This window comes from Heterodontus francisci, chromosome 7 (assembly GCF_036365525.1).
Source record: "Heterodontus francisci isolate sHetFra1 chromosome 7, sHetFra1.hap1, whole genome shotgun sequence".
NCBI classification, from domain to species: Eukaryota; Metazoa; Chordata; class Chondrichthyes; order Heterodontiformes; family Heterodontidae; genus Heterodontus; species Heterodontus francisci.
The window spans coordinates 121,991,895-122,017,049 of record NC_090377.1 but is presented as its reverse complement, the minus strand read 5'-3'; the positions used below and the strand labels follow the sequence as shown (position 1 = coordinate 122,017,049).

General features: G+C 49.8%; 1 protein-coding gene across 1 annotated transcript in view; it reads left to right on the top strand.

Moving 5' to 3' along the window:
- Nucleotides 1-25,155, top strand: part of LOC137371787 (disintegrin and metalloproteinase domain-containing protein 23-like) — a 254,213-nt gene that overhangs the window by 21,201 nt on the left and 207,857 nt on the right. The window contains exon 3 of the mRNA XM_068034660.1: nt 7,360-7,436. Coding sequence (XP_067890761.1) covers nt 7,360-7,436 — 77 coding nt within the window. The remainder of the gene's footprint in view (nt 1-7,359; nt 7,437-25,155) is intronic.

Here is a 25,155-nt window from a genome sequence, read left to right as displayed (position 1 = left end):
GAGGCTTGTATTTCCTTAAATATAGAAGATTAAGGAATGATCTAATTGAGGAGTTTAAGATGAGTGGAAGATTTGATGGGGTAGCTAGAGGGGAAGTTGTTTTTTGGTGGGGGAGTCCAGAACAAGGGGCATAATCTTTAAAGTTGGAGCTAGGCCATTCAGGGTGATGTCAGGAAACAGTACTTCGTACAAAGGGTAGTGGAAATCTGGAAGTCTTTTCCAACACCCCCCCCACCCCCCCCCCCCCACTCCGCCAGCACACCCAAAAAGCTAATTAAAAAATATAACAATTGAAATTACTAGATATTTGTTCGGTAAGGGTGTTAAAGGATATGAAACCAAAGCAAGTAAATGGAGTTAAGAAAGATACAGATCAACCATGATGTAATTGAATGGCAGAACAGGCTCAAAGGCTGAATGGCCTCCTCCTATTTCTATGAGCGGCAGAACTTGCATTTATATAGCACCTTTCGGGACATCCCAAAGCATTTTACAACCAATTAAATACTTCGTTTGAAGTGTAACCACCGATGTTGTGTACGAAATGTATCAGCCAATTTACGTAGAGCAGGCTCTCTCGAACAGCTGACAGATAAGTGACCAAATCATCTGTGTGCAACGTCAGTTTGCTGCTAAGGCTTGAAACCAAACTCCTGGCCTGAGTCTGGAGCTCAACTGACTGAGTCTTTAAAGTACAGGACAATAGCAGTGGTAGGTTCTCTGAGATTATTGATGTTCAGTCTTTCTAATTGAAGACTGTTGACCTTTGCAATTCTTTGGTTTATGCCATGAATCATGTTGCTAGAGAGAGGCTGACACTTAGCAAATATTGAGACTTAAGCCCTGCCATTCTCTGCCTGTTGTCTTCATCTGTGTCCTTCCTGCATGGCTCCGTCTCTAGCCATGGCTCAGTAGATAGCACTTATTGGAGGATTGTGGCTTTAAACCCCACTTCGGAGACTTGAGTACATAACCTAGGCTGACACTTCAATGCAGCACTCCCTCAGTACTGCACTAGCCAGAGATGCCATCTTTCGGATTAGACATTAAGCTGAAGTCCTGCCTTCAGTTTTGAGGTGAATGTAAAATATTCCAAGTGCAGAGTAGTTCTCCTGGTGTCCTGGCCAATATTTATCCCTCAATCAGATCACCAACCAGATTTTCTGGTCATCTATTCCATTGATGACTGTGGGAGCTTGCTGTGTGTAAATTGGCTGCTGTGTTTTCAACATTGCAACAGTGACTAAACTTCAAAATTAATTGATTTAGCTGTAAAGTGCTTTGGAATGTCCTGAGATCGAGAAAGGAGCTACATAAGTGCAAGTTTTTACGTCTATTTTAGACTCCCACCCATTTTTTCCAATGCCACTATTCCTTGTTGATGGTACTTACCCAGTGAGTCGGGCATCAGCATAGATAGAGGTTGAGTCTTCCTGGCATCGTTGAGATGAAAAATGGAAGACTAGCTTTGTTCATGCATGGTTTACAGCTACAAAATCTGTCTGTGCAACACACTGCCAGTACAGCCACCGACAGCTTATTTGCCTCTGGTTCTTTCCAGGTGCTGCTGGGGCCATCAGTAGCAGCAGTCAAGTGTAACTCATCGCTGCATCAATCAGATGCCTTGTTTGCAATGACCTCATTCTCCCCATGGACTCCAGAGAACAACAGGGGGAAGCCCTAGGATATTTATTTTCAATTAGTAGGATTCTCAAAAGTGCAGGGTGTTAGGGATGGCACCATTTATCCCTATGGGACTAAAGAATTAAGTTAGGAGGATAGGTTGCATAGACTAGCTTTGTATTCACTTGAGTGTAGATGATTTGATTGAGTGTTTAAGATAAAGCATTTGATAGGGTTGGTAGAGAGAAACTATTTCCTCTGGTGGAGGAGTCCAGAACAAGGGGCCATAACCTTAGGATCAGAGCTAGGTCGTTTAGGGGTGATGTCAGGAAGCATTTCTTCACACAAAGGGTAGTGGAAATCTCAAACTCTCTTTCCGCCCCCCCTCTTCCCCCCCCCCCCCCCCTCGCCTCAAAAAGCTGTTGAAGGTTGAACATTTCAAAACTGAGATTGATTGATTTTTGTTGCTAGGGGTTATGGAACCAAGTCAGGTAAGTGGAGTTGAGATCCAGATAAGCCATGATCTAATAAATGGCAGAACAGTAGGATCAGAGTGGAGTGTGACTGGCCTCATTTTAACTGTTTTTGCATCCCTGCCCAGAGTTAAAATTGAGCTGAATTCCAGAGGTGAGGAGGGAGTGACGGTCAAATGTTGCCTTGAGGTCAAGGACAGATGTGGATCAAGGAGCCCTAGGAAAATTGAAGTCAGTGGGAATTGGGGAGAAAACTCTCCACAGGCTGGAGTCATAGCTAGCACAAAGGAAGATGGTTGTGGATTTTGGAGGCCAATCATCTCAGCCCCAGGATAGCGCTGTAGGAGTTCTTCAGGGTAGTGTTCTCGGCCCTACCCTCTTCAGCTGCTTCATCAACGACCTTTCCTCCATCATAAGGTCAGAAGTGGGGATGTTTGCTGAGAAATACTGTGTTCAGTTTCATTCACAACTCCTCAGATCATGAAGCAGTCTGTGCCCACATGAAGCAAGACCTCAACAACATTCAGGCTTGGGTTGATAAGTGGCAAGTAACATTCGTGCCATACAAGTACGAGGCAGCAATGATTGTGTCTAACAAGAGAGTCTAACCACCTCGCTTTGACATTCAATGGCATTACCATTGTCAAATTCCCCCACGATCAACATCCTGAGGATTACCATTTAACTGGATCTGCCAGATAAATACCGTGGCTGTAAGAGCAGGTCAGAGGTTGGGTATTCTGTGGTGAGTGACTCACCACCACTCCCCAAAGCATTTGCACCACCGACAAGGCATAGGCCAAGAGTGTGCTGGAATACTCTCCACTTGCCTGGATGAGTACAGCTCCAGTGACACTCACTCAAGAAGCTCAACACCATCCAGAATATAGCAGTCCGCTTGTACGGCACCCCATCCACCACCACCTTAAACATTCACTCCCTCCACCACCATTGCACTGTGGCTGCAGTGTATGCCCTCTTCCAGATGCACTACAGCAGCTCGCCAAGGCCTCTTTGAGAGCACCTTCCAAATCTGTGACCTCTACCACCTAGAAGGACAAGAGCAGCAGGTGCATGGGAACATCACCACCTGTAAGTTCCCCACCAGGTCACACACCATCCTGACTTGGAACTATATCGCTGTTCCTTCACTGTCACTGGGTCAAAATCCTGGAACTCCCTCCCTAACAGCACTGCGGGTGTACCTACACCACATGGACCACATCAGTTCACAAAAGCAACACATACATCCCAAGAATGAATGTATGATCTTTTTAAAAAATAAGAGCGAGATTCTAGGAGTTGCTTTGACTTTGCATGAGATTGGAAGTGAAAATCGGGAAACGTGTATAAACGGGCTGCCAATTCCCCAGCGCCTGATTTATGCTGTTGTACAAGTCAAAATGACTCCCTTGTTTCTTTTAGGGAACTTCTTTCGCAAACAGAAGGCAGCAACCAAATCTTTTGAAATTACTAGTTTAATACTGGCATAGGTGATGTGCAGCCACATATGCATGTCACTGATTGCAGACTCAATTTGAGTCAATATAGTCAGGGCAAAACCTGTGATGATGCCCAGTTGCAGTGTAAGTGGATGACACCTTCCTATCTGAAATTAAATCCATATTTTACCCACAGAGAGAATGCCTTCCCATAATTAAAATTCAGACTGCTGCACTTTAAAAGGCAATCATCTTCCTAGAGAATGTTGGCCTTTTTTTTTGTATGTGGATGCTGTGAAACCCATTTGTGCTGACATCGTTGCTTCACGAAGAATAGTTAAGTCATTTAAGAGTGATCAGGCTCTCTCTCAACACAAAACCACTTGTTCCCTTTCAACACCATTCCCCAAAATGGCTCCCATTCCTTTTCAAAACAGTTTGCTGTAAATATGGCTCCCAATTTCCCTTTACTTTTTTTTTTCTACTTTTTGCCTGAGAGATATCAACGTTGGGGAATTGAACAAGAAAGACTTGCATTTATGTACCACCCTTCAGGACAAGCCAAAGCACTTTACAACCAATGAAGTACTTTTTGAAGTGTAATCGCTGATATAATGTAGATAATGCAGCAGCCATTTTGCACACAGCAAGATCCCATAAACAGCACTGTGATAAATGACCAGATAATCTGGTTTTAGTAACAATTGAGGAATAAATATTGACCAGGTCACCAGGGTGAACTCCCCTGCCCTTCTTTGAATTAGTGCCTTGTGATATTTACTGTCCACCTGAAAGGACATATCAGGCACTGAGAGCCTGATTTTTAATTCCATCCCCTCACCTGTCTGAAACTGGGGGTGTATGGGGAGGAATTATATCCCGGTGGCAGGGGTTTCGACATCCGGAAAAAGTGACACCAAGATCCCCGCATCGCCTCTTCTCCGAAATGGAAGAATGAATGAATCTAGTGCCAATCAGGCACTTTAGTGAACAGTGGCGGGCCTTCCAAAGGATCAAGCCCCCATCGCTGGAGTTTCTGCTCTTGGAGAGCTACTGGCCAATCAGAGGCCGGCAGCTGCAGCACCACTGCACAGACAGTGGCTGCTGCAGGAGGAGCACCTACTGGAGGCCGAGGTGCATCACTGGAACCGGGTCAGGGCGGGAGGGGTCTCATGAGTGGAGGTGTTGGAGTGGGGAGGGGGGTTGACAGCAAGGGTTGGGTGGGGGGGCTCTCAGCGGGTCACCCCCCCCCCCCTTTCCGATGCCGGGTCCCTTGTTCAGGCAGTAAGTGCCTTGAAACAAGGCCCACCACCACACCAGAGCCAGGAAGCAGCCTGCATGGTTTTCCGTGCTGTGCTTACTGGGCGGCGACAGGGCCACCTGCTGCAGGGCTAATTGAGGCTGCGGTGGGAAGAGCCCCTTAATTGGGGGTTAATTGTCTAGTTAAGGGCCTTAATTGGCGGTGGCGTGGGAAGGCCATTCACAGGCCTTCCAGCCCCAGACTAAATATTGGTGCAGGTGGGATGGTGCCGGGAACCCCCGCCTCTGCCACCATCCCACCCGATTTTATGCTCTCCCCACCTTCAAACCCGCTGCCGGGGAGAGTATAAAATTCCCCAGGTGTGAATTGTGGGGGGGGCAGGGGGAACACAGTTTAATGTAAGGGCAGTGACTTACCTCCTGTGAACCCATTGGCTTCCTGTTTTAACCTGCTATTTTGAACAGGTGAGTGGGACACCACAGGAGGGCAGCAGGGTCCTTCTTAAAGATGCAGAATGGGGCCTGGCGACGTCCATATTAGTCAGAGGCTTGAGCTGGGGAGCAGCGTCGGCGTCTTCATCCATTCCTAATCCCTAGCTGCTGGCGAAACCTGCCGGAAGGGGCTATCGTGAGGCAGCTAAGAGATTGCATGTCATTCTGGGTTTCCTTGAGGACTAGAAGGAACAGGAGTGCTCCTCCAGGACAGCAGTGAATCCTTGGGCCTCCTTTCTCCAGGCTCCCCAGTCCTCCCTGACTAATTGCGCCCAGATCTCCCCTGGCCAGTTAGCTGAGTCCTTAGTTGTGGCTTTTTGCTGCTGAACCCTCAGTCTTGCCCACGAGCCAGGTGTGGGCGAGTCATGAAGGCAGTTTATGGAAATAAGGCCCGGTCATTTCAATGGGCTGAACATTCAGGTCCACAGGCTCCCCCCTGAATATCTGCACCCACTTTGGGGCCCACCTGCTCCATACCAGGCCCCCTTTAAAATTGGGACCTTAATGAGCACCAGCACTCGGTTGAGATATAGCCTTGGTAGATACAAAGCAAAGTTCTACCAACGGGGCCCCAACCTTAATCTCAGAAGGACTTCTCTGACTGCACCAGTACAATATTTTTCTATTTCTCATGCCAGTTATCCTTGGCCTTGTATGGTTCACTTTGCTAGTTAGTGCCAAATGGTTCTGTGCTGTCTGCTCAGACACACCATGATCTGGACGGATCCTTCCTGAAGTGTTCGTAGATGATCTTTACAGCCAGAGGACAGAAGTCTGAGCTGGATTTGAACACAGGTCCATTCCTAAACTCACTGCATCATCCTGTTCCCAGGAGAGTAGCAGGAGAGTTCTCCCCATTGTCCTCCTGGCTAATATTTATCCTTTAACCAACATCACTAAAATAAAATGCAGACTATCTGGGCACTATCACATCGCTGTTGGGGTTTTGCTGTGTGCAAATATAAATGCAAGTTCTTGCTTTGCAGCAGTGACATAATGGCCATCATAGTTAACAACTTGTTTTTGTGACTTTCTAAAATAGCTGCTGACTTCCAGTTGAGCTAGTTAACTATTGGCTACTCATTCCTCCATGAGCTACATTTAGTTGAGGCATAGACACGTATCCACTACTGGGTTGGGATCACACTGTGCTTGATTAGTAATGACTAAATTAACACATCTGTATGAAATTCTCCTGCATTTTAAATGTCAGTGCATTTGTTAAAATAATGGAGATATTTCCTACAAACACATTAACACACTCGTTATTATTGGTGAGATTTCAACACTGATCACTGCACCGTGGGATAAATATAGCATGCAGATGAAATTCCTCGCCATTTATGTTGGTATGCTGAGAGGCTGAGTGTGATATGTTAAGCTCACTATAAAGCTCGAAATGGGAAAAGGCCATTTGGCCCTCGAGTCTGTTCCAGACACAGAGCTGTATACATAGCATGAAGGAAGCCATTTGGCCCATCATGCCTGTGCCAATTCTTTGAAAGAGCTAATTAGTCCCACTCTTCTGCTCTTTCTCCATAACCCTGCAAATTTTTCCTTTTCAACTATTTTATCCAATGCCCTTTCAAAATTATAATTGAATCCGTTGCCACCACCCTCTCAGGCAGTGCATTCCAGATCATCGTAGCTTGGTGCAAAAAAAAAATTCCTCATCTTCCCTTGGCTTTTTTTTGTCAATTACCTTAAATCTGTGTCCTCTGTTTACTGACCCTCCTGCCACTGGAAACTCTTATCTACTTATTTTATCTTATCTTATTTACTCTTATCAACAGGCTTCATAATTTTGAAAACCTCCATTAAATCTCCCCTTATCCTGCTCTGCTCTAAGGAGAACAACTTCAGCTTCTCCAGTCTCTCTACATTACTGATGTCCCTCATCCTTGGTACCATTCTGCTAAGTCTGCCTGCTCTGCACACTCTCCAAGGCCTTGACATCCTCCCTAAAGTGTGACACCCAAAATTGGAGCCAATACTCCAGATGAGGCCTAACCAGTGATTTATAAAGGTTGAGCATTATTAACACTTGTCTCTCTGACTTACTCCCACAGGCTGTACACCTTACTCATGCAAGCTTCCAGATTGAGGCCTTTGGCTCCACCTTTATCCTAGATGTTACACTGAACCAGTAAGTATCAAGTTTCATATAAAAATGGTCTGGGATATAGTGGGTGTCGTGAGAGGCTCTTTCATTTTCCTTACAACTCCAAAGAATACCGACGACGTTGATTAGCTATGGGATATATACGGTTCCAACCAGAGATTTTTTTAGTTGCAGAACTGTAATTCCTGTACCTTTTACAGAGGTGGCTTTGGAAGTGTGGGCAGTGCATGCTGAACTGTAGCCTCTGGGGTCAGAGTTCAGGCACAACCATACTGATGAAATGAGAAAAGCAAGAAATAGCTTGCATTTATATGGCGTCTTTCACAACTTCAGGACATCCCAAAGCACTTTACAGCCAATGAAGCACTTTTGAAGTGTGACCGCTGTTGTACTGTAGGAAACGTGGCTGCCAATTTGCACACGGCAAACTCCCACAAGCCTGAAGTGAAGGCACGTTGTTGGGACTGGGTACAGGGATCCTTACTCTGCCTGAGCTGCAGCCTGACCCAGGGGTGCTCGGTATTGCCACAGGGTGATGTGAAATGTGAAGGGAACCCATTTTCTGGAATTTACATCACTCACATTAACTAGCAGAAATACATAAAATTGAGAGTGAGGGTTGGGGGGAACCATGCTTTGAAAAGATAGAAAGACTTACATTTTATGTAGTGCTTTTCACCGGACGTCTCAAAGCACTTTACAGCCGATGAAGTACCTTTTGAAGTGTAGCCACTGTTGTAGGAAACGGAGCAGCCAATTTGTGCATTGCAAGCTCCCACAAACAGCAGGGTAACTGAATCACATCTCCTGGATAAAGCACTTTGAGCCAATTGCCAATCTGAGATCATCTGGAAGAGGTTATTTCACACCAGTAAGGCTACAGCTGATGCAAAGCCCCAATAAGGGTGGTCGTCTTAATGTTAAAACCAAATTCTACTAGCCCACCGTGCTATCATTCACACTATAATGCCTGTAAAGAACTGACTGTGTCACCCATTTTCGAGAAGGCCGCATTTGCTGACAACGATACCGGTAGGTGGCGCTGCTGTGGCACATGCGCAAATGCAGCATGTGCCACTAAAACGTCACAGTCTGCGACTTTAGCAGCTGCCAGGACTAAAGATGGCACTGCTCAAAGAATCACACAGAGGCAACCTAACAAACACGTGGCAGCACACAATGGCCAGAGTGAGAGCGAGTAGGCCGGGGCCGGGGGAGCGGAGCGGGCCGGAGAGAGCAGCTGGGGGGCGGGGGGGGTGGGGAGCAGCGGAGCGGCCAGAGAGAGCAGCGGATAGGAGGAGGAGTGCGTTTTTCTGTGCATGCGCCATAAACTTGCAACAGCAAAAGACTTACCAGCCGGTCCCCGCACTCGGGCGACACCAAGGTCTTCAGCTGCTTGCTCCCCGCGGCTCTCTACGGCCATTCACTTCTGGCCCCCTCCATCCAGCCGTTCCCTCCAGCTGCGGATCCCCAATCCAGCTGCTTTCTCCCCTACTTCTCGACTGTACTTCAGGCATTGCAACTGTCTGGTCCCTGTCCTTTGCATGCTCCCACTACCCCCCCACCCCCCCCTCTCCCCACCCCTCCCAGTACCCCCCCCCTCTCCCCACCCCTCCCTCTACCCCCTCTCCCATCCCCCATCTCCCTCTTTCCCCCCCCCCTCCCTCTTCTCCACCCCCCCATCTCACTCTTCTCCCCCCCCCCCCATCTCCCTCTTCTCCTCCTCTCCCCCCCCCCCCATCTCCCTCTTCCTTCTCCTCTCCTCCCCCCCCCCCATCTCCCTCTTCCTTCTCCTCTCCTCCCCCCCCCCCATCTCCCTCTTCCTTCTCCTCTCCTCCCCCCCCCCCCATCTCCCTCTTCCTTCTCCTCCCCCCCCATCTCCCTCTTCCTTCTCCTCCCCCCCCATCTCCCTCTTCCTCCCCCACCCCCCCCCATCTCCCTCTTCCTGCTCCTCCCCCACCCCCCCCATCTCCCTCTTCCTTCTCCTCCCCCCCCCCCCCCATCTCCCTCTTCCTTCTCCTCCCCCCCCCCCCCCATCTCCCTCTTCCTTCTCCTCCCCCCCCCCCCATCTCCCTCTTCCTTCTCCTCCCCCCCCCATCTCCCTCTTCCTTCTGCTCCCCCCCCCCATCTCCCTCTTCCTTCTGCTCCCCCCCCCCCATCTCCCTCTTCCTTCTGCTCCCCCCCCCCCATCTCCCTCTTCCTTCCCCCCCATCTCCCTCTTCCTTCCCCCCCATCTCCCTCTTCCTTCCCCCCCATCTCCCTCTTCCTTCCCCCCCATCTCCCTCTTCCTTCCCCCCCATCTCCCTCTTCCTTCCCCCCCATCTCCCTCTTCCTTCCCCCCCATCTCCCTCTTCCTTCCCCCCCATCTCCCTCTTCCTTCCCCCCCATCTCCCTCTTCCTTCCCCCCCATCTCCCTCTTCCTTCCCCCCCATCTCCCTCTTCCTTCCCCCCCATCTCCCTCTTCCTTCCCCCCCATCTCCCTCTTCCTTCCCCCCCATCTCCCTCTTCCTTCCCCCCCATCTCCCTCTTCCTTCCCCCCCATCTCCCTCTTCCTTCCCCCCCATCTCCCTCTTCCTTCCCCCCCATCTCCCTCTTCCTTCCCCCCCATCTCCCTCTTCCTTCCCCCCCATCTCCCTCTTCCTTCCCCCCCATCTCCCTCTTCCTTCCCCCCCATCTCCCTCTTCCTTCCCCCCCATCTCCCTCTTCCTTCCCCCCCATCTCCCTCTTCCTTCCCCCCCATCTCCCTCTTCCTTCCCCCCCATCTCCCTCTTCCTTCCCCCCCATCTCCCTCTTCCTTCCCCCCCATCTCCCTCTTCCTTCCCCCCCATCTCCCTCTTCCTTCCCCCCCATCTCCCTCTTCCTTCCCCCCCATCTCCCTCTTCCTTCCCCCCCATCTCCCTCTTCCTTCCCCCCCATCTCCCTCTTCCTTCCCCCCCATCTCCCTCTTCCTTCCCCCCCATCTCCCTCTTCCTTCCCCCCCATCTCCCTCTTCCTTCCCCCCCATCTCCCTCTTCCTTCCCCCCCATCTCCCTCTTCCTTCCCCCCCATCTCCCTCTTCCTTCCCCCCCATCTCCCTCTTCCTTCCCCCCCATCTCCCTCTTCCTTCCCCCCCATCTCCCTCTTCCTTCCCCCCCATCTCCCTCTTCCTTCCCCCCCATCTCCCTCTTCCTTCCCCCCCATCTCCCTCTTCCTTCCCCCCCATCTCCCTCTTCCTTCCCCCCCATCTCCCTCTTCCTTCCCCCCCATCTCCCTCTTCCTTCCCCCCCATCTCCCTCTTCCTTCCCCCCCATCTCCCTCTTCCTTCCCCCCCATCTCTCTCCCTCTTCCTTCCCCCCATCTCCCTCTTCCTTCCCCCCATCACCCACATCCAACCCCCCCCATCTCCTTCTCTACTCCCCCAACACCCACTACCAACCCCCCCACACCCTCTTCCTACCCCCCCACTCCCCACTTCCTACACCCCCCACTCCCTCTTCCTACCCCCCCATCTCCCTCTTCCTACCCCCCCATCTCCCTCTTCCTACCCCCCCATCTCCCTCTTCCTACCCCCCCATCTCCCTCTTCCACCCCCCCCATCTCCCTCTTCCTTCCCCCCCATCTCCCTCTTCCTTCCCCCCCATCTCCCTCTTCCTTCCCCCCCATCTCCCTCTTCCTTCCCCCCATCTCCCTCTTCCTTCCCCCCCATCTCCCTCTTCCTTCCCCCCCATCTCCCTCTTCCTTCCCCCCCATCTCCCTCTTCCTTCCCCCCCATCTCCCTCTTCCTTCCCCCCCATCTCCCTCTTCCTTCCCCCCCATCTCCCTCTTCCTTCCCCCCCATCTCCCTCTTCCTTCCCCCCCATCTCCCTCTTCCTTCCCCCCCATCTCCCTCTTCCTTCCCCCCCATCTCCCTCTTCCTTCCCCCCCATCTCCCTCTTCCTTCCCCCCCATCTCCCTCTTCCTTCCCCCCCATCTCCCTCTTCCTTCCCCCCCATCTCCCTCTTCCTTCCCCCCCATCTCCCTCTTCCTTCCCCCCCATCTCCCTCTTCCTTCCCCCCCATCTCCCTCTTCCTTCCCCCCCATCTCCCTCTTCCTTCCCCCCCATCTCCCTCTTCCTTCCCCCCCATCTCCCTCTTCCTTCCCCCCCATCTCCCTCTTCCTTCCCCCCCATCTCCCTCTTCCTTCCCCCCCATCTCCCTCTTCCTTCCCCCCCCCCCATCTCCCTCTTCCTTCCCCCCCCCCCATCTCCCTCTTCCTTCCCCCCCCCCCATCTCCCTCTTCCTTCCCCCCCCCCCCTCTCCCTCTTCCTTCCCCCCCCCCCCCTCTCCCTCTTCCTTCCCCCCCCCCCCCCCTCTCCCTCTTCCTTCCCCCCCCCCCCTCTCTCCCTCTTCCTTCCCCCCCCCCTCTCTCCCTCTTCCTTCCCCCCCCCCCTCTCTCCCTCTTCCTTCCCCCCCCCCTCTCTCCCTCTTCCTTCCCCCCCCCCCCTCTCCCTCTTCCTTCCCCCCCCCCCCTCTCTCCCTCTTCCTTCCCCCCCCCCCCTCTCTCCCTCTTCCTTCCCCCCCCCCCCTCTCTCCCTCTTCCTTCCCCCCCCCCCCTCTCTCCCTCTTCCTTCCCCCCCCCCCCTCTCTCCCTCTTCCTTCCCCCCCCCCCCTCTCTCCCTCTTCCTTCCCCCCCCCCCCCCTCTCTCCCTCTTCCTTCCCCCCCCCCCCTCTCTCCCTCTTCCTTCCCCCCCCCCCCTCTCTCCCTCTTCCTTCCCCCCCCCCCCTCTCTCCCTCTTCCTTCCCCCCCCCCCTCTCTCCCTCTTCCTTCCCCCCCCCCTCTCTCCCTCTTCCTTCCCCCCCCCCCCCCTCTCTCCCTCTTCCTTCCCCCCCCCCCTCTCTCCCTCTTCCTTCCCCCCCCCCCCCCCCTCTCTCCCTCTTCCTTCCCCCCCCCCCTCTCTCCCTCTTCCTTCCCCCCCCCCCCTCTCTCCCTCTTCCTTCCCCCCCCCCCCTCTCTCCCTCTTCCTTCCCCCCCCCCCCCCTCTCTCCCTCTTCCTTCCCCCCCCCCCCCCTCTCTCCCTCTTCCTTCCCCCCCCCCCCTCTCTCCCTCTTCCTTCCCCCCCCCCCCCTCTCTCCCTCTTCCTTCCCCCCCCCCTCCCTCTTCCTTCCCCCCCCCCCGCCCTCTCTCCCTCTTCCTTCCCCCCCCCCGCCCTCTCTCCCTCCTTCCTTCCCCCCCCCCCCCCGCCCTCTCTCCCTCCTTCCTTCCCCCCCCCCCCCCCGCCCTCTCTCCCTCCTTCCTTCCCCCCCCCCCCCACCCCGCCCTCTCTCCTCCTTCCTTCCCCCCCCCCCCCCCCCCGCCCTCTCTCCTCCTTCCTTCCCCCCCCCCCCCGCCCTCTCTCCCTCTTCCTTCCCCCCCCCCGCCCTCTCTCCCTCTTCCACCCCTCAACCACAGTTGAATATCTGAAGTGCAGTTGCAAAGACGGGAAAATAGCATCCAAAACCTCAACAATTCCGGGTTTAATTATTGAGAAGTTTTATTAAGTACATGAAGCATTCGAGGAACAGCTGTGCATGGATACGTGAGTGTTGAGTCGCCAGCATTCCCGTGAGACAGGCAGGCCGAGTCTCTGCTGTGCACAGCTAAAGAGATTGTTCCTGGAGAGCCTTGTGGTGAATGAACGCTTGGCTCTCTATTCCACTACTGTATTGTCCATGTGAAGAAGGCAAAGTCACAAGAGTCTGAGCTCAGTCTATTCTTGGTGAATGTTCCCCGAGCGCATCCCAATGTGCATTCCCAATTCATCCATAAATGCAATGTTCCTTTCCACATCATAACAAGCTCCGCAGCATGATCCAGTTGCCTTCGTTGCTTGAATGCTGACCTTAAGTCTCAAGGATTGTTTTCTCGACGGCATGTTTTACATGAAATGAAATAAAGCAAATCTGTGTCAGAGCTTGCCTCCCTCCATCCACTGAAATTACTGTTGTGCACACCTTTTTAAGTTCTGCAGTGAAGGCACTAATTGATAACGTTGCCAATGAAGCACTTATTACCCACCTCAGATGCAGGAATCAGCACATCCTTGCGTCCTCTCCCGCACTGCCTCGTTTGCTTGAATGCCGTCCTTAAGTCTCAAGGATTGTTTTCTCAAGGGAATGTTTTACATGAAAAGAAATAAGGAAAGAACAGGAGTGTCAGAGCTTCCCTCCCTCCAATGAAATTACCGTTGAGCATGCTTTATGTTCTGCAGTAAAGGCATGTTCTGATAACACCGCCAATTAATCACTTAGTACCCACCTCAGCTGTAGGAGTCAGGATGATGTAACTGCCCCTATCTCGTGAAGGTTCAATGCTGCTCTCAGGGAAAACATGAATGATGTGAGGGTGCTGGAAAAAGAAGCACATTTCTTTTGGACTATGAACATAAAGCAGGGCATTTAGCCCAGCTGTTCCCTGCTAGTGGTTATGCTACTCGTGCGCCTTCCCATCCATTCCCATTTAATCCTGCCTACTACTATCAGCATCACCTTCCATTTCTTTCGCTCTTATCTACCTTTGCCTTAAAGCAACACTGAGGATGGAGAATGGTGTGGCTGCACTCCCACCTCACCAGTTGTGTACGCAGCAAGAGCATTCACATTCGTGCTACCACTGGACACGGCATGCTTGTTTCTTTTAGTGCTCAGTCTCTTCTTGCTGAATGTTCCCCAAGCGCTTGACCCCTTTGGATGCCCTCTCTGCTTGACAGGCAGCAGCTGGCAATTGCGGAGTCTCACAAGGCTCTGCATGGTTGTTTCAAGAGCGGATCGGGAAACAGGTGGCTGTGTGTCCATGTGCACTGCTCTGATGGGTGCAGGAACAGGTGGCTGTGTGTCCATGTGCACTGCTCTGATGGGTGCAGGAACAGGTGGCTGTGTGTCCATGTGCACTGCTCTGATGGGTGCAGGAACAGGTGGCTGTGTGTCCATGTGCACTGCTCTGATGGGTGCTGGACATCAGTCACGTGCCACAGTCCATGGATCCTGAGCATTTCACCCCCTGGCCTAATGAGCTGATGGACCATACATATGCCTGCCTGTTCACAGCTCTACTTCCCCCACCTGCGGTACCCTCTCCTTGCTGTTCAGTCACACAGCCGCCTGTTCCTGCACCCATCAGAGCAGTGCACATGGACACACAGCCACCTGTTCCTGCACCCATCAGAGCAGTGCACATGGACACACAGCCACCTGTTCCTGCACCCATCAGAGCAGTGCACATGGACACACAGCCACCTGTTCCTGCACCCATCAGAGCAGTGCACATGGACACACAGCCACCTGTTCCTCACGGGAAACCTCAAGGGACCACACGGGAAACATGAGATGAGATAAGAAATACAGAATGCACTCCATTGAAACTTTACAGAAATGAAAGTGACCGTTTAGATGGAAAGCTGTTCGCTGGACTGCAGCACATGTACTGCCTGCACACAGCCCCAGACAATGGAAATGTTTTCAGAGCAACTTACAACAGCAGAGCAACTTACCTTGGAGCAATCTCCTCTTTCTAATAAAAATGAAGCAGACTGAAATCTCCAAAATGACTAAATAATTGCGATAGAATGTGAGAAAATGCCAGACGAAACCTCTCCTCCTTCCACTTTCAGAAACTCGCGCCGAAGCTTTGATCCATGCGTGAATATCCGAAGGTTGACGCATGCGTGAATACCCATTGGCGTTACATAAAGCGCATACGCAGAGGCCGACCAGGCGCGTTGCCCGAAGATGCACACGTCACGCGATGACGTCATCGGCGCATGCCCTAACCAGTCCTGGCAAGCCGGAACGCAGCGCATGCGCAGAGAGCAGGAGACCGTCTGCGCATGTGCGCACCGCGGCGCAGCCTGATGACGTCAGTGGGGGCCAGCGTTGTCAGGAATCACTTTGTTTCGAGAAAAACAAAATCATTTAGGTGATGGGAGAAAGAAAGAAAGACTGTGGCACTATATAAATACAAGATGTCCCAAAGCACTTTATAGGCAATGAGGTAGTTCTGAAATGGGCACTGTTGGGTTCAAGACCCACTCCAGAAAGTTGAACATAAAATCAAGCCTGACATTCCCAAAAGCATTACTGAGGGAGTACCACACTGCCAGCGGTGCTGTCATTCACATGAGAGGTTAAACCGAGGCCCCGTCTTCCCTCTCAGGTGGATGTAAAAGATCTCATGGCACTATTTCAAAGAAGAGCAGGGAGGTTATCCCAGGTATCCTGACCAATATTTATCCCTCAATCAACATAATCTAAAACAGATTATTTAATTGTTTATCTCATTCCTGTTTGTGAGTCCTTGCTTTGCGCAATTGGCTGCTGCATTCCCTACATAACAGTCACTGCACTTCCAAAATATTTCATTGGCTGTAAAGAGTTTTGGGATGTTCCGAGATCGTGAAATGCGCTATATTAATGCAAGTCTTAGAATCATAGCTTATGGCACAGAAAGAGACCATTTGGCCCATCGTGTCTGTGCGGTGAAAAAAAAAATCGAACCACCCAGCCTAATCCCACTTTCCAGCATTTGGTCCATAGCCCTGCAGGTTACGGCACTTCAGGTGCACCTTTTAAATGAGATGAGGGTTTCTGCCTCTGCCACCCTTTCAGTCTGAGAGTTCCAGACTCCCACCACCCTTTGGGTGAAAAAGGTTTTCTTCATCTCTCCTGTAATCCTTCTACCAATTGCTTTAAATCTATACCCCCTAGTCACTGACCTCTCTGCTAAGGGAAATGGGTCCTTCCCATCCACTCTATCCAGGCCCCTCACAATTTTGTACATCTCAGTCAAATCTCCCCTCAGCCTCCTGTGTTCCAAGGAGAACAACCCCAGCCTATCCAATCTTTCCTCATAGCTGCATTTTTCCAGTCCTGGCAACATCCTCGTAAATCTCCTCTGTACCCTCTCCAGTGCAGTTATATCCTTTTAGTAATGAGGTGACCAGAACTGCCCACAGTACTCAAGTTGTGGCCTAACTCATGTTTTATATAGTTCCAGCATGAACTCCCTACTCTTATATTCTATACCTCAGCTAACAAAGGAAAGGATTCCATATGCCTTCTTATAATATAACCAACTTATAGACCTGTCCTGCTACCTTGAGGAATCAGTGGACATTCACTCCAAGGTCCCTCACTTCCTCTGCACTTCTCAGTATCCTCCCTATTCTTTCCTTCGTTATCCTCTTACTCTTAATGTAATGATAGAACATCTTTGGGTTCTCCTTGATTTTACTTGCCAATATTCTTTCATGCCCTCTCTTTGCTTTCTTAATTTCCTTTTTGATTTCACCCCTCCATTTCTGTACTCCTCTTGGCTTTCTGTCATATTGGCCAGAATTTTACGCCCCCACCAAAGAGCGGGAAGATGGAGGGGTGGGGGTGGGTTTTCGTAAAATGGAGCGGGAGGCTCTGGGGGCCCTTCCCAACTGGTTCCTGTCTCCGCCGCCATTTTACACAGGGCGGCGGTGGTGAAAAATGGCCCACCCTCCCCAGTCCAATCAAGGCCCTTAAGTGGCCACTTAACAGCCACTTAAGGGCCTCTTCCCGCCACCACGGGGATTTTACCCGTGGCTGGTCGCGTGGCCCAGGCCCGAGAGAAGCCACCTGACCACAGCCACCTGGTGCCTGACTGACGGCCACTCCCGCTACCCCAACCACCCCCCAGCACACAACATGCCCACCGTCCCCCCAATCGACCACCCTTGCCTCGCCGGGACCCGACCGAACACCCCCGGCGAGGCACCAAAAACTTATCTTCGTTCCGGGCTCCCCGACATTTTCTTTGCGGTGGCTGGGTTGCAGTCCCAACAGTGGCCACTGCTCCCTGTGGCGCTGCTGGGGCAGAGAGCTGCTGGCCCTCTGGCCGGCAGCTCCATTAGGCGGGACTTCCTGCCTCAGACCAATTAAAAGCTTTGGGACTGCAAAATGCGGAGCAGATCCCCAGGCCAGGCGGAGGCGGGTTCGCCACCGACTTTTCAGTCGGTGGATGGCTCCTATCCCCCAAGGGTTAAATTCCAGTCATTGAGTTCTTGGTGCCTGACATAAGCTTTCCTTTTCAGCCTTGTCATACCCTGTATGCTCCATGGGGCTCTAGGTTTGGCCATCCCACCCTTGCTCTTTGTGGAAACATGTTTACTCTGAACTCCCTGAATTTCCCCTTTGAATGCCTCCCACTGCTCTGACACTGATTTACCTTCAAGTAAATGTTTCCAGTCCACTTTTGCTAAATCATGCCTCTGCTTAGTAAAACTGTCCTTATCCCAATTTAGAACTTTAACTCCTGTTCTATCTCTGTCCTTTTCCAGAATTATGTTAAAACTGAGTTATGATCGCCATCACCAAAATGCTCTCCCACTACCACTCCTTCCACCTGCCCATCTTTATTAGCTAAAACCAAGTCCAGAACTGTACCCTTTCTTGTTGGACTTGCTATATGCTGGCCAGAAAAGTTCCTCTGAATGGACAATAAGCATTCTGTTCTCTCCATTCCTTTTAAACTAAAACTATCCCAGTTAATACTGGGGTAGTTAATATCCCCTACTATTACTGCTCTATTATTTTTGCAGTTCTCGGAGATTTGCCAACATATTTGCTCTTCTATCTCCCTCTGACTGTTCGGGGGTCTATAGTACACTCCCAGTGACTGCCCCTTTTTTGTTCCTAAGCTCAATCCATATGGCCTCATTTGATGATCCTTCTAACATATCATCCTTCCTCACAGTTGTAATTGCTTCTCTAAACAAAATTGCCACCACTCCCCTCCCCCTCCCTTTTTATCCTCCTCTCTATCTCATGTGAAAACCATGTAACTAGGAATGTTGAGCTGCCATTCCTGTCCCTCTTTAAGCCTGTAATAGCTATGATATCATACTGCCACGTTTCTGTCTGTGTCCTCAGCTCATCTGCTTTATTTGCTATTCTCCTTGCATTGAAATAGATATCCTGAGCACTGCCAAACTCTTTTAAAAAAAAAAAAAAAATATTTTCTATTCTTTGTTTCCTCTGTCTTCCAGACTCACTCACTCATTTTCTGCCTTCCATTTCCATTTAATTTTGCCCCATCTGAGTCTACCCTCAGGTTCCCATCCCCTGCCAAATTAGTTTAAACCCTGCCCAACAGTACTAGCAAACCTCCTGGCAAGGATATTGGTCCTGGCCCTATTGAGGTGCAAATGTCCGACCTGTAGAGGTCCCACCTTCCCCTGATCCACTCCCATTGCCCCAGGAATCTAAAGCCCTCCCCCCTGCACTCTCTCCAGCCACGTGTTTACCATCTCTAACCTCCTATTTCTATGCTCACTAGCATGTGGCACTGGGAGTAATTTGGAGATTTCTACATCCGAGTTCCTGCTTTTTAATGCCCTAACCTAGCTCCCTAAAATCTACTTTCAGGACCTCATCCCTCTTTTTATCTAAGTCGTTGGTACCAATGTGAATCAGGACCTCTGGCTGTTCACCCTCCCCCTTAAGAATGTTTTGCAACCGCTCTGTGACATCCATGACCCTGCATCAGGGAGGCAACGTACCTTCCTGGAGTTATGGTCCATCTCTGCAGAAACGCCTGTCTGTTCCCCTGTCGAATCCCCTACCACTATTGCTGTTCCGCTCTTTTTCCTTCCTGCCCGTGCTCCTGAAGTTTTTCTTCATGTCGTGGCAAGCAGGTCACGTGAACCATGTCCAAAGCAAGGTGAGGATAAAATGACCAAGATTTGAGCTGGATTTGAGATTAGAGAGAACCTTTGTTTCCCAAAGAGTTGTGGGAATAGAAGGTGCTGCCAAAGCAAGTGTCAGTTAGCACTTTTAATGGAAAGAGCTGGATGAATACCCAGTTGGAAATGAGATAGATTTATAAGGATAAGCACCAGATCAAATGAATCAAATAAAGTGATGAACTTGATGGTACCTTAGGCTTTAAGTGTGCTAAATCCTCCAGTGTGCTGGCCTAGTGCATAGCTTTTAGGCTGTAATACATAGAGTGGCTGATTTGTTATTGCTCAGCTCTGCTTAGAAAATGGCAGTTTTCCTGGCTTTTTTAAAAAATACATAATTGCTGTGTTTGGGCGACAGTTGTGCTATTTCACTGACTGTGAAGTGCATCGCGATGTCCTGAGGTGGTGAAAAGTGCTTTATAAATAGATGTCCTTCCCTCCTTTCCTTCTGTATTTGTGGGGGTTGTTCCAATTTATCTCACAGCAAAATATTGTGGAAGGATCCAGAACCAGAGGACACTGATTTAAGGTGATTGGCAAAGAAGCAACAGTGACATGAGGAAAATCATTTTGTACGCAGCGAGTGTTTAGGATGTGGAATACACTGCCTGAGAGTGTGCAGGAGGCAGACTCAATCGGGCCTTCAGAAGAGAAGTGGATAATTATCTGAAGAGAGAAAATTTGCGGGGGTAAAGGTGGGGGAGTGGGACTCTCTTGCAGAGAGCTGGCAGGGACATGACTGGCCAAATGGCCACCTTCTGTGCTGTAACCATTCTATGCTTCTAATGTTTATAAATCTTATGCAAAGCCTTACAATATTAAAAAAAAAACTTCTAAAGATTATGCTACAGTTTGCAACGTTCTTCAGTACACACAGGTATTAAATATTTTAGTTCTGTGAGTTAGTTATTTTGACTCTGCTGCCTGTGTTCATATTTGCCTGCTGATTTACCATGGTTGGGGAGGGTGGTGGAGTAAACAAGCCCATTCGCAGTATTGCACCAATGTTGCTCTTTGAGTTGCCCGCTCGAAGATGACGCGAAGATCATGAAACTTCATTCTGCACCTCGCTTGGGAAGCCTGATTGAGATAGGGAACTAACCACTGCTGGGAGTAATCTTTAAATGCAGATCTCCACTCGGTCACTCCATGAAACAAGGTCATAGCTCCAATGAGTTGCACTTTGTAGCTGCCCCCTACCCTCACAATATGTAAAGTCCGCAGCATTGCTGAAGAGCACCGCTACGGCAGTTGTGAACATGCTCTGCAGGTGGTGGCCGCTTTCACCTCACTAGACAATGAGGGGTAGCATGACATGAAGAGAAACCTCATGTTTGTCCTGTTGTTGAGGGGACAAATAATAGAATATTTTTAGGAGCAGAATATTGAAAATTAAAAACAGTAAGCTTTTATATTGGGCCGGATCTCGCTGGAGCATTTCATGGCGTGACGGGTGGTTAGACTTTTTCTCGCACCCTTCAGCTCAAATCTTTGCACTGTAACCTGCTGGAATTCTGAGCTAATAACCGCACAACAGGGGCAGTGGGGCATCTGGGACCTCAATGGCGGGACCAATGTTATATCTCCTTAACTTGTAAGATTGAGGGATTGTGAAAGAAACACAGGAATGACAGAGAAAGAGGGTGAATTAGATTCAACTCGGGTACAGAAAGAGAAATAGAGTGGTAATGAAAGATTTAATTAAGACGGGGGGAGGGGGGAAAGGTAGAAAAATCAATACTTGAAATTTTTTTAATTGCTCAGAAGAATTTACTATGTGCAGGAATGAGACTCAACAGTTCAAATTGTTTTCTTTTCTGGACAAGAAATATTGATTGGAATTGCATTACCAATGATCACAATGTACTTGCAGTCTTAATTGCCAGTTTTAACTTTCTGTGACGAATGTACTGGACGATTAATGTGTAGATATAGCAAGTTCTGAAAAATAATGGAGATGCTGTTTGTGTGAAGTAAACAGTGGAGCAGTGTAAATTGACCTACAAGTTCTGGAGGTTCACAGCTCACAGCATATCTTCATCCCCTAAACTTGCTGACTGATTTGCGCATTAATAATTGCATGCACCGTTAACACGTGGTTATTTTTACAGCAAGATCCTGCCCAATATTAATTGGAAAATGAAGCCTACAGGCCTGATATTCCTCCCTCCTTGCATCTGGGCATTGGGTCACCCATAAGGGTGTATATGACAATGAAATAAGTTTATAGGGTAGGTGATGGTGAGGGGGATGGGGGGGAGGTGGTGGTCGATGGAGTCCAGAACAAGGGGGCATAGCCTTAAAATTAGGCTATTGGGATGATGTCAGGAAGCATTTCTTCACACAAAGGGTAGTGGAAATCTGGAACTCTCTCCCACAAAAAATCCTGTTGGGGCTGGGGTCAGTTGAAAATGTCAAAACTGAGATTGCTAGGTTTTGTTAGGTAAAGGTATTTAGGAATAGGGAAACAATTGACTTAAGATACACAACAATCATGGCCTAATTGAATAGCTAGCGGAGCAGGCTCGGTGGGAGGGTTGGAAGGGGGTTTAAGTGGAGCTGAGGCCATGGGCGTTCCCACATGCAGACTTCCTTCCCTGTCCCTTGGTTTCAGGCCTGCGCCCAGAACTGTCGCTGGGTGGGAGGTGCAGAGATCTAGCTGCAGCTACAAGCCCACAAGGCCTTCAGCTGCAGGCATGGTCCTCTAGCCCATATCTCCTTTGGAGATCTGTGGTGTGGGAACAATGCCAGTTCAGCTCTTAGTCCGCACTTCATCTTACAGCCCTCTGCTGGCTTCTGGGTTCCCCATGCATCTGGGTGTCTGACTGGCATCCGGCAAGAAAATGAGGCAAGCCCAACTAATCCTTCAGGAAAATTGACCCTTCTTCACCTATGTGCAGCATGTTGTGGAATTCCAGGAATAATGTGGACTAGATGCAGGGTTAAAGTGTTTTCTTCTCTTACCCAACATGTCAGCTGTGACTCGGTGGCCAGCACTCTTGCCTCTGAGTCTATGGGTTCAAATCCCACTACAGAGACTCAAGTACAAAGTCTATGCTGACACTCCCAGCGCAGTATTGAGGCAGTGCTGCGCTGTTGGAGCTGCTGTCCTTTCAGATGAGATATTAAACCAAGGCCCCGTCTGCCCCCTCAGATGGACGTAAAAGTGGTATTCGAGAAAGAACAGGGCAGTTCTTCCCAGTGGCCTGGTTAAGATTTACCTTTCAACCAACATCACTAAAAAACAGATTATCTGGTCATTATCACATTGTTATTTGTGGAAGTTTGTTGTGTGCAGATTGGCTGCTGTGTTTCCTACATTACGTAAGTGACTACGCTTCAAAAGTACTTCATTGGTGCTTTGGTATGTCTTGAGGTTATTGAAGGTGCTGTATTAAATGAGAGTTTTTTTTGTGCCCCAACCCTAACTTCAGCGTACTCTCTTCTGAGTTTGCATGCAAAGCAGAAGTGACAATCACCCACAATGCCTTGCTGAGTCATCTAGCCCATACTGAGCCAGTTAGGGTTGACTTATGGGCATTTTTATGATTTGTAGGAGCCAAATCTATTAAGGAGTGGGCTCTGACTGGCCAGACTTCTTCACTTAGAATCCAGACAACTGCCAGAGAATGAGCTTTTCATCCATTGGATTGGCCTGCCTTTCAGGTGCCAGTCGTAAAGGTGCTGTACCATCAATCCCCAACACTCAACTTTGCTTTGCTTCCCCAATGTATTGACTTTTCTCCAGCATTCATTCCAGTATTCCATACACTAACTGCACTTTAAAGCCAAGTCGTGGAAAGTATTGGAGGTGGGATCCTTCCCTCTCCAATCTGCAGCACACAGCATGTTATGTCAGATCTGCTGTGAAAGCAAATTGAGTTTCTTTTTTAAAAACTGTCGAGTGAAGAGCTTTCTTGATTAGCTATCGTGCAATGGGTCACCATTATGTTCATTATCAGCAGTGGAAACAGATTTAAATTGAATGAAGAAAAGAACCTGGCAGCTGCAAATGCTGACTTAGAACCTTTTTAGGATTTATGAGTTCCTAGTCTGAGAAAGCCGGTGCTGAGGTAGAGTTGGAATTAGCTATGAGAAGGACCAGATTTAGCTGCAATTTAAAAGCATGATTCTGTCACCTCTGCCGATCCCATATTTGAATTTTTCTGTTGCATCCCAATGGACCACTTACCCTTTATTCGACAACACTTGTAACACGAGCATTGAATCGTTCTTTGTTTCGTGTGTTTTTTGTAAACATCATTTTCTCCCCAATCTCTCCCCACTGGGCCACTTGCCATTCTCAGAATCATAGAAAGTTTAAGGCACAGAAAGAGGCCACCTGACCCATCATGTCTGTGCCAGACGAAAAACGATCCACCTATTCTAATCCCACCTTCCAGCATTCGGTCCGTAGCCCTACAGGTTACGGCACTTGAGGTGCATATTCAGACTCTTTTTGAATGAGTTGAGGGTTTCTGCCTCAACTACCCTTTCAGGCAGTGAGTTCTAGACCCTCATCACCCGTTGGGTGAAAAAGTATTTTGTCATCTCCCCACTAATTTTTCTACCAATCACTTTAATCTATGCCCCCTCGTCACTTTTCATTGAGATAAGTGCCATTCTGTTCTTATCTGAGAGCTCAAGGGCTGAGGAGATAGTGAACAGGAGCGGAAACCTTGGATGGTCTGTCCCCTCCGCAGCCCAAGGGGTGTTGCTTCCAATTTTAGCATCCCAAAATGTTAGCCTGACTAACAGCACGCACAAGGGGATTGAACTGACCTGCTCTGTATGGACTTATTGCTACGCTGAGTAGTACCTTTCCCTAATTGGCCACAAGAGGAGAATTTTTCTTATTTATCTCTCTCCCCCTATAAGATTCTTCTTTAAAACCTACTTCTATGTCCATGCTTCTGGTTAGAGGTGTGCAAAGGAAACCCAACCCAAGTCCGAATGCTGGACCTGGAAGCCCAACTCGACCCGACCCGAACCCAACGCATGCCGTCGGATCCCGTCGGGGTCAGGTCGGGTAGCAGGCCTTTACCCATATACTGATGTAAAGGCCTGCCACCCGACCTGACCCGGACGGGTCCTGATGACATGTGCCCTGGTGGGGTCGGACTTCCAGGTCTGGAATTCAGGCTTGAGTCGGGTTTCCTTTGCACACCTCTACTTCTGGGTTACCTGTCCTGTCGTCTGGTTCTTGGTTTGGTGTCGGTTATTGTCTGTCAAGGCTCCTGTGAAGAAAGACCCATTTATACAGCGTCTTTCACAACGTCCCGGAGCACTTTACAGCCAGTTGAGTACTTTTGAAGTGTAGTCACGGTTATAATGTAGGAAATATGGCTGCCAATTTGTGCACAGCAAGCTCCCACAAACATTCATGAAGACTGAGTCGTCTGTTTTGGTAATGTTGGTTGAGAGATAAATATTGACCAGGACACTGGGGAGAACTCCCCTGCTCAATGTTGAAGTAATGCCATGGGACGTTTTATGTCTACCTGAGAGGGCAGCCAGGACCTCGGTTTAACGTCTCATCTGACCGACAGTACCTCCGACTGTGCAGCACTCCCTCCGTACAGCACTAGAGTGTTAGCCTGGGTACTGTGTTCAAGTCTCTGCCACAGCTAATGTCTGTAAGGCCTGAAATGAAATGAGTATGGGCAGTATGCAGTCCATTTCCTTGTGCCATCATACCAGTCTGCAACATAAAAGTGCCTGATATGTGAAACCTATTGTCCGTCACGATCACAATGACAGCTATTGTGGGGAAAATGGAAAAGCTACATTGAAGTAATAGGTAATCATAAACAGAATTGCTGGGAACTAGAGCTCATATTTATGTAACTGTCTTCAGGTTGATGAATGTCTCAAGTACTTTATAAAGGGAGGGGCTCCAGAGCAGATATGGAGTGAAGAAATTTGGGGGAGTGGGGGGGATGAGGAGAAAGTCATTGGACGTGTTTAAGGCAGAGAAAGAAAGACACCAGGATAGAGTGGATTTGGAAGAGAGTCCGACAGGGCAGGGGTGCATTGGCTGAGAGG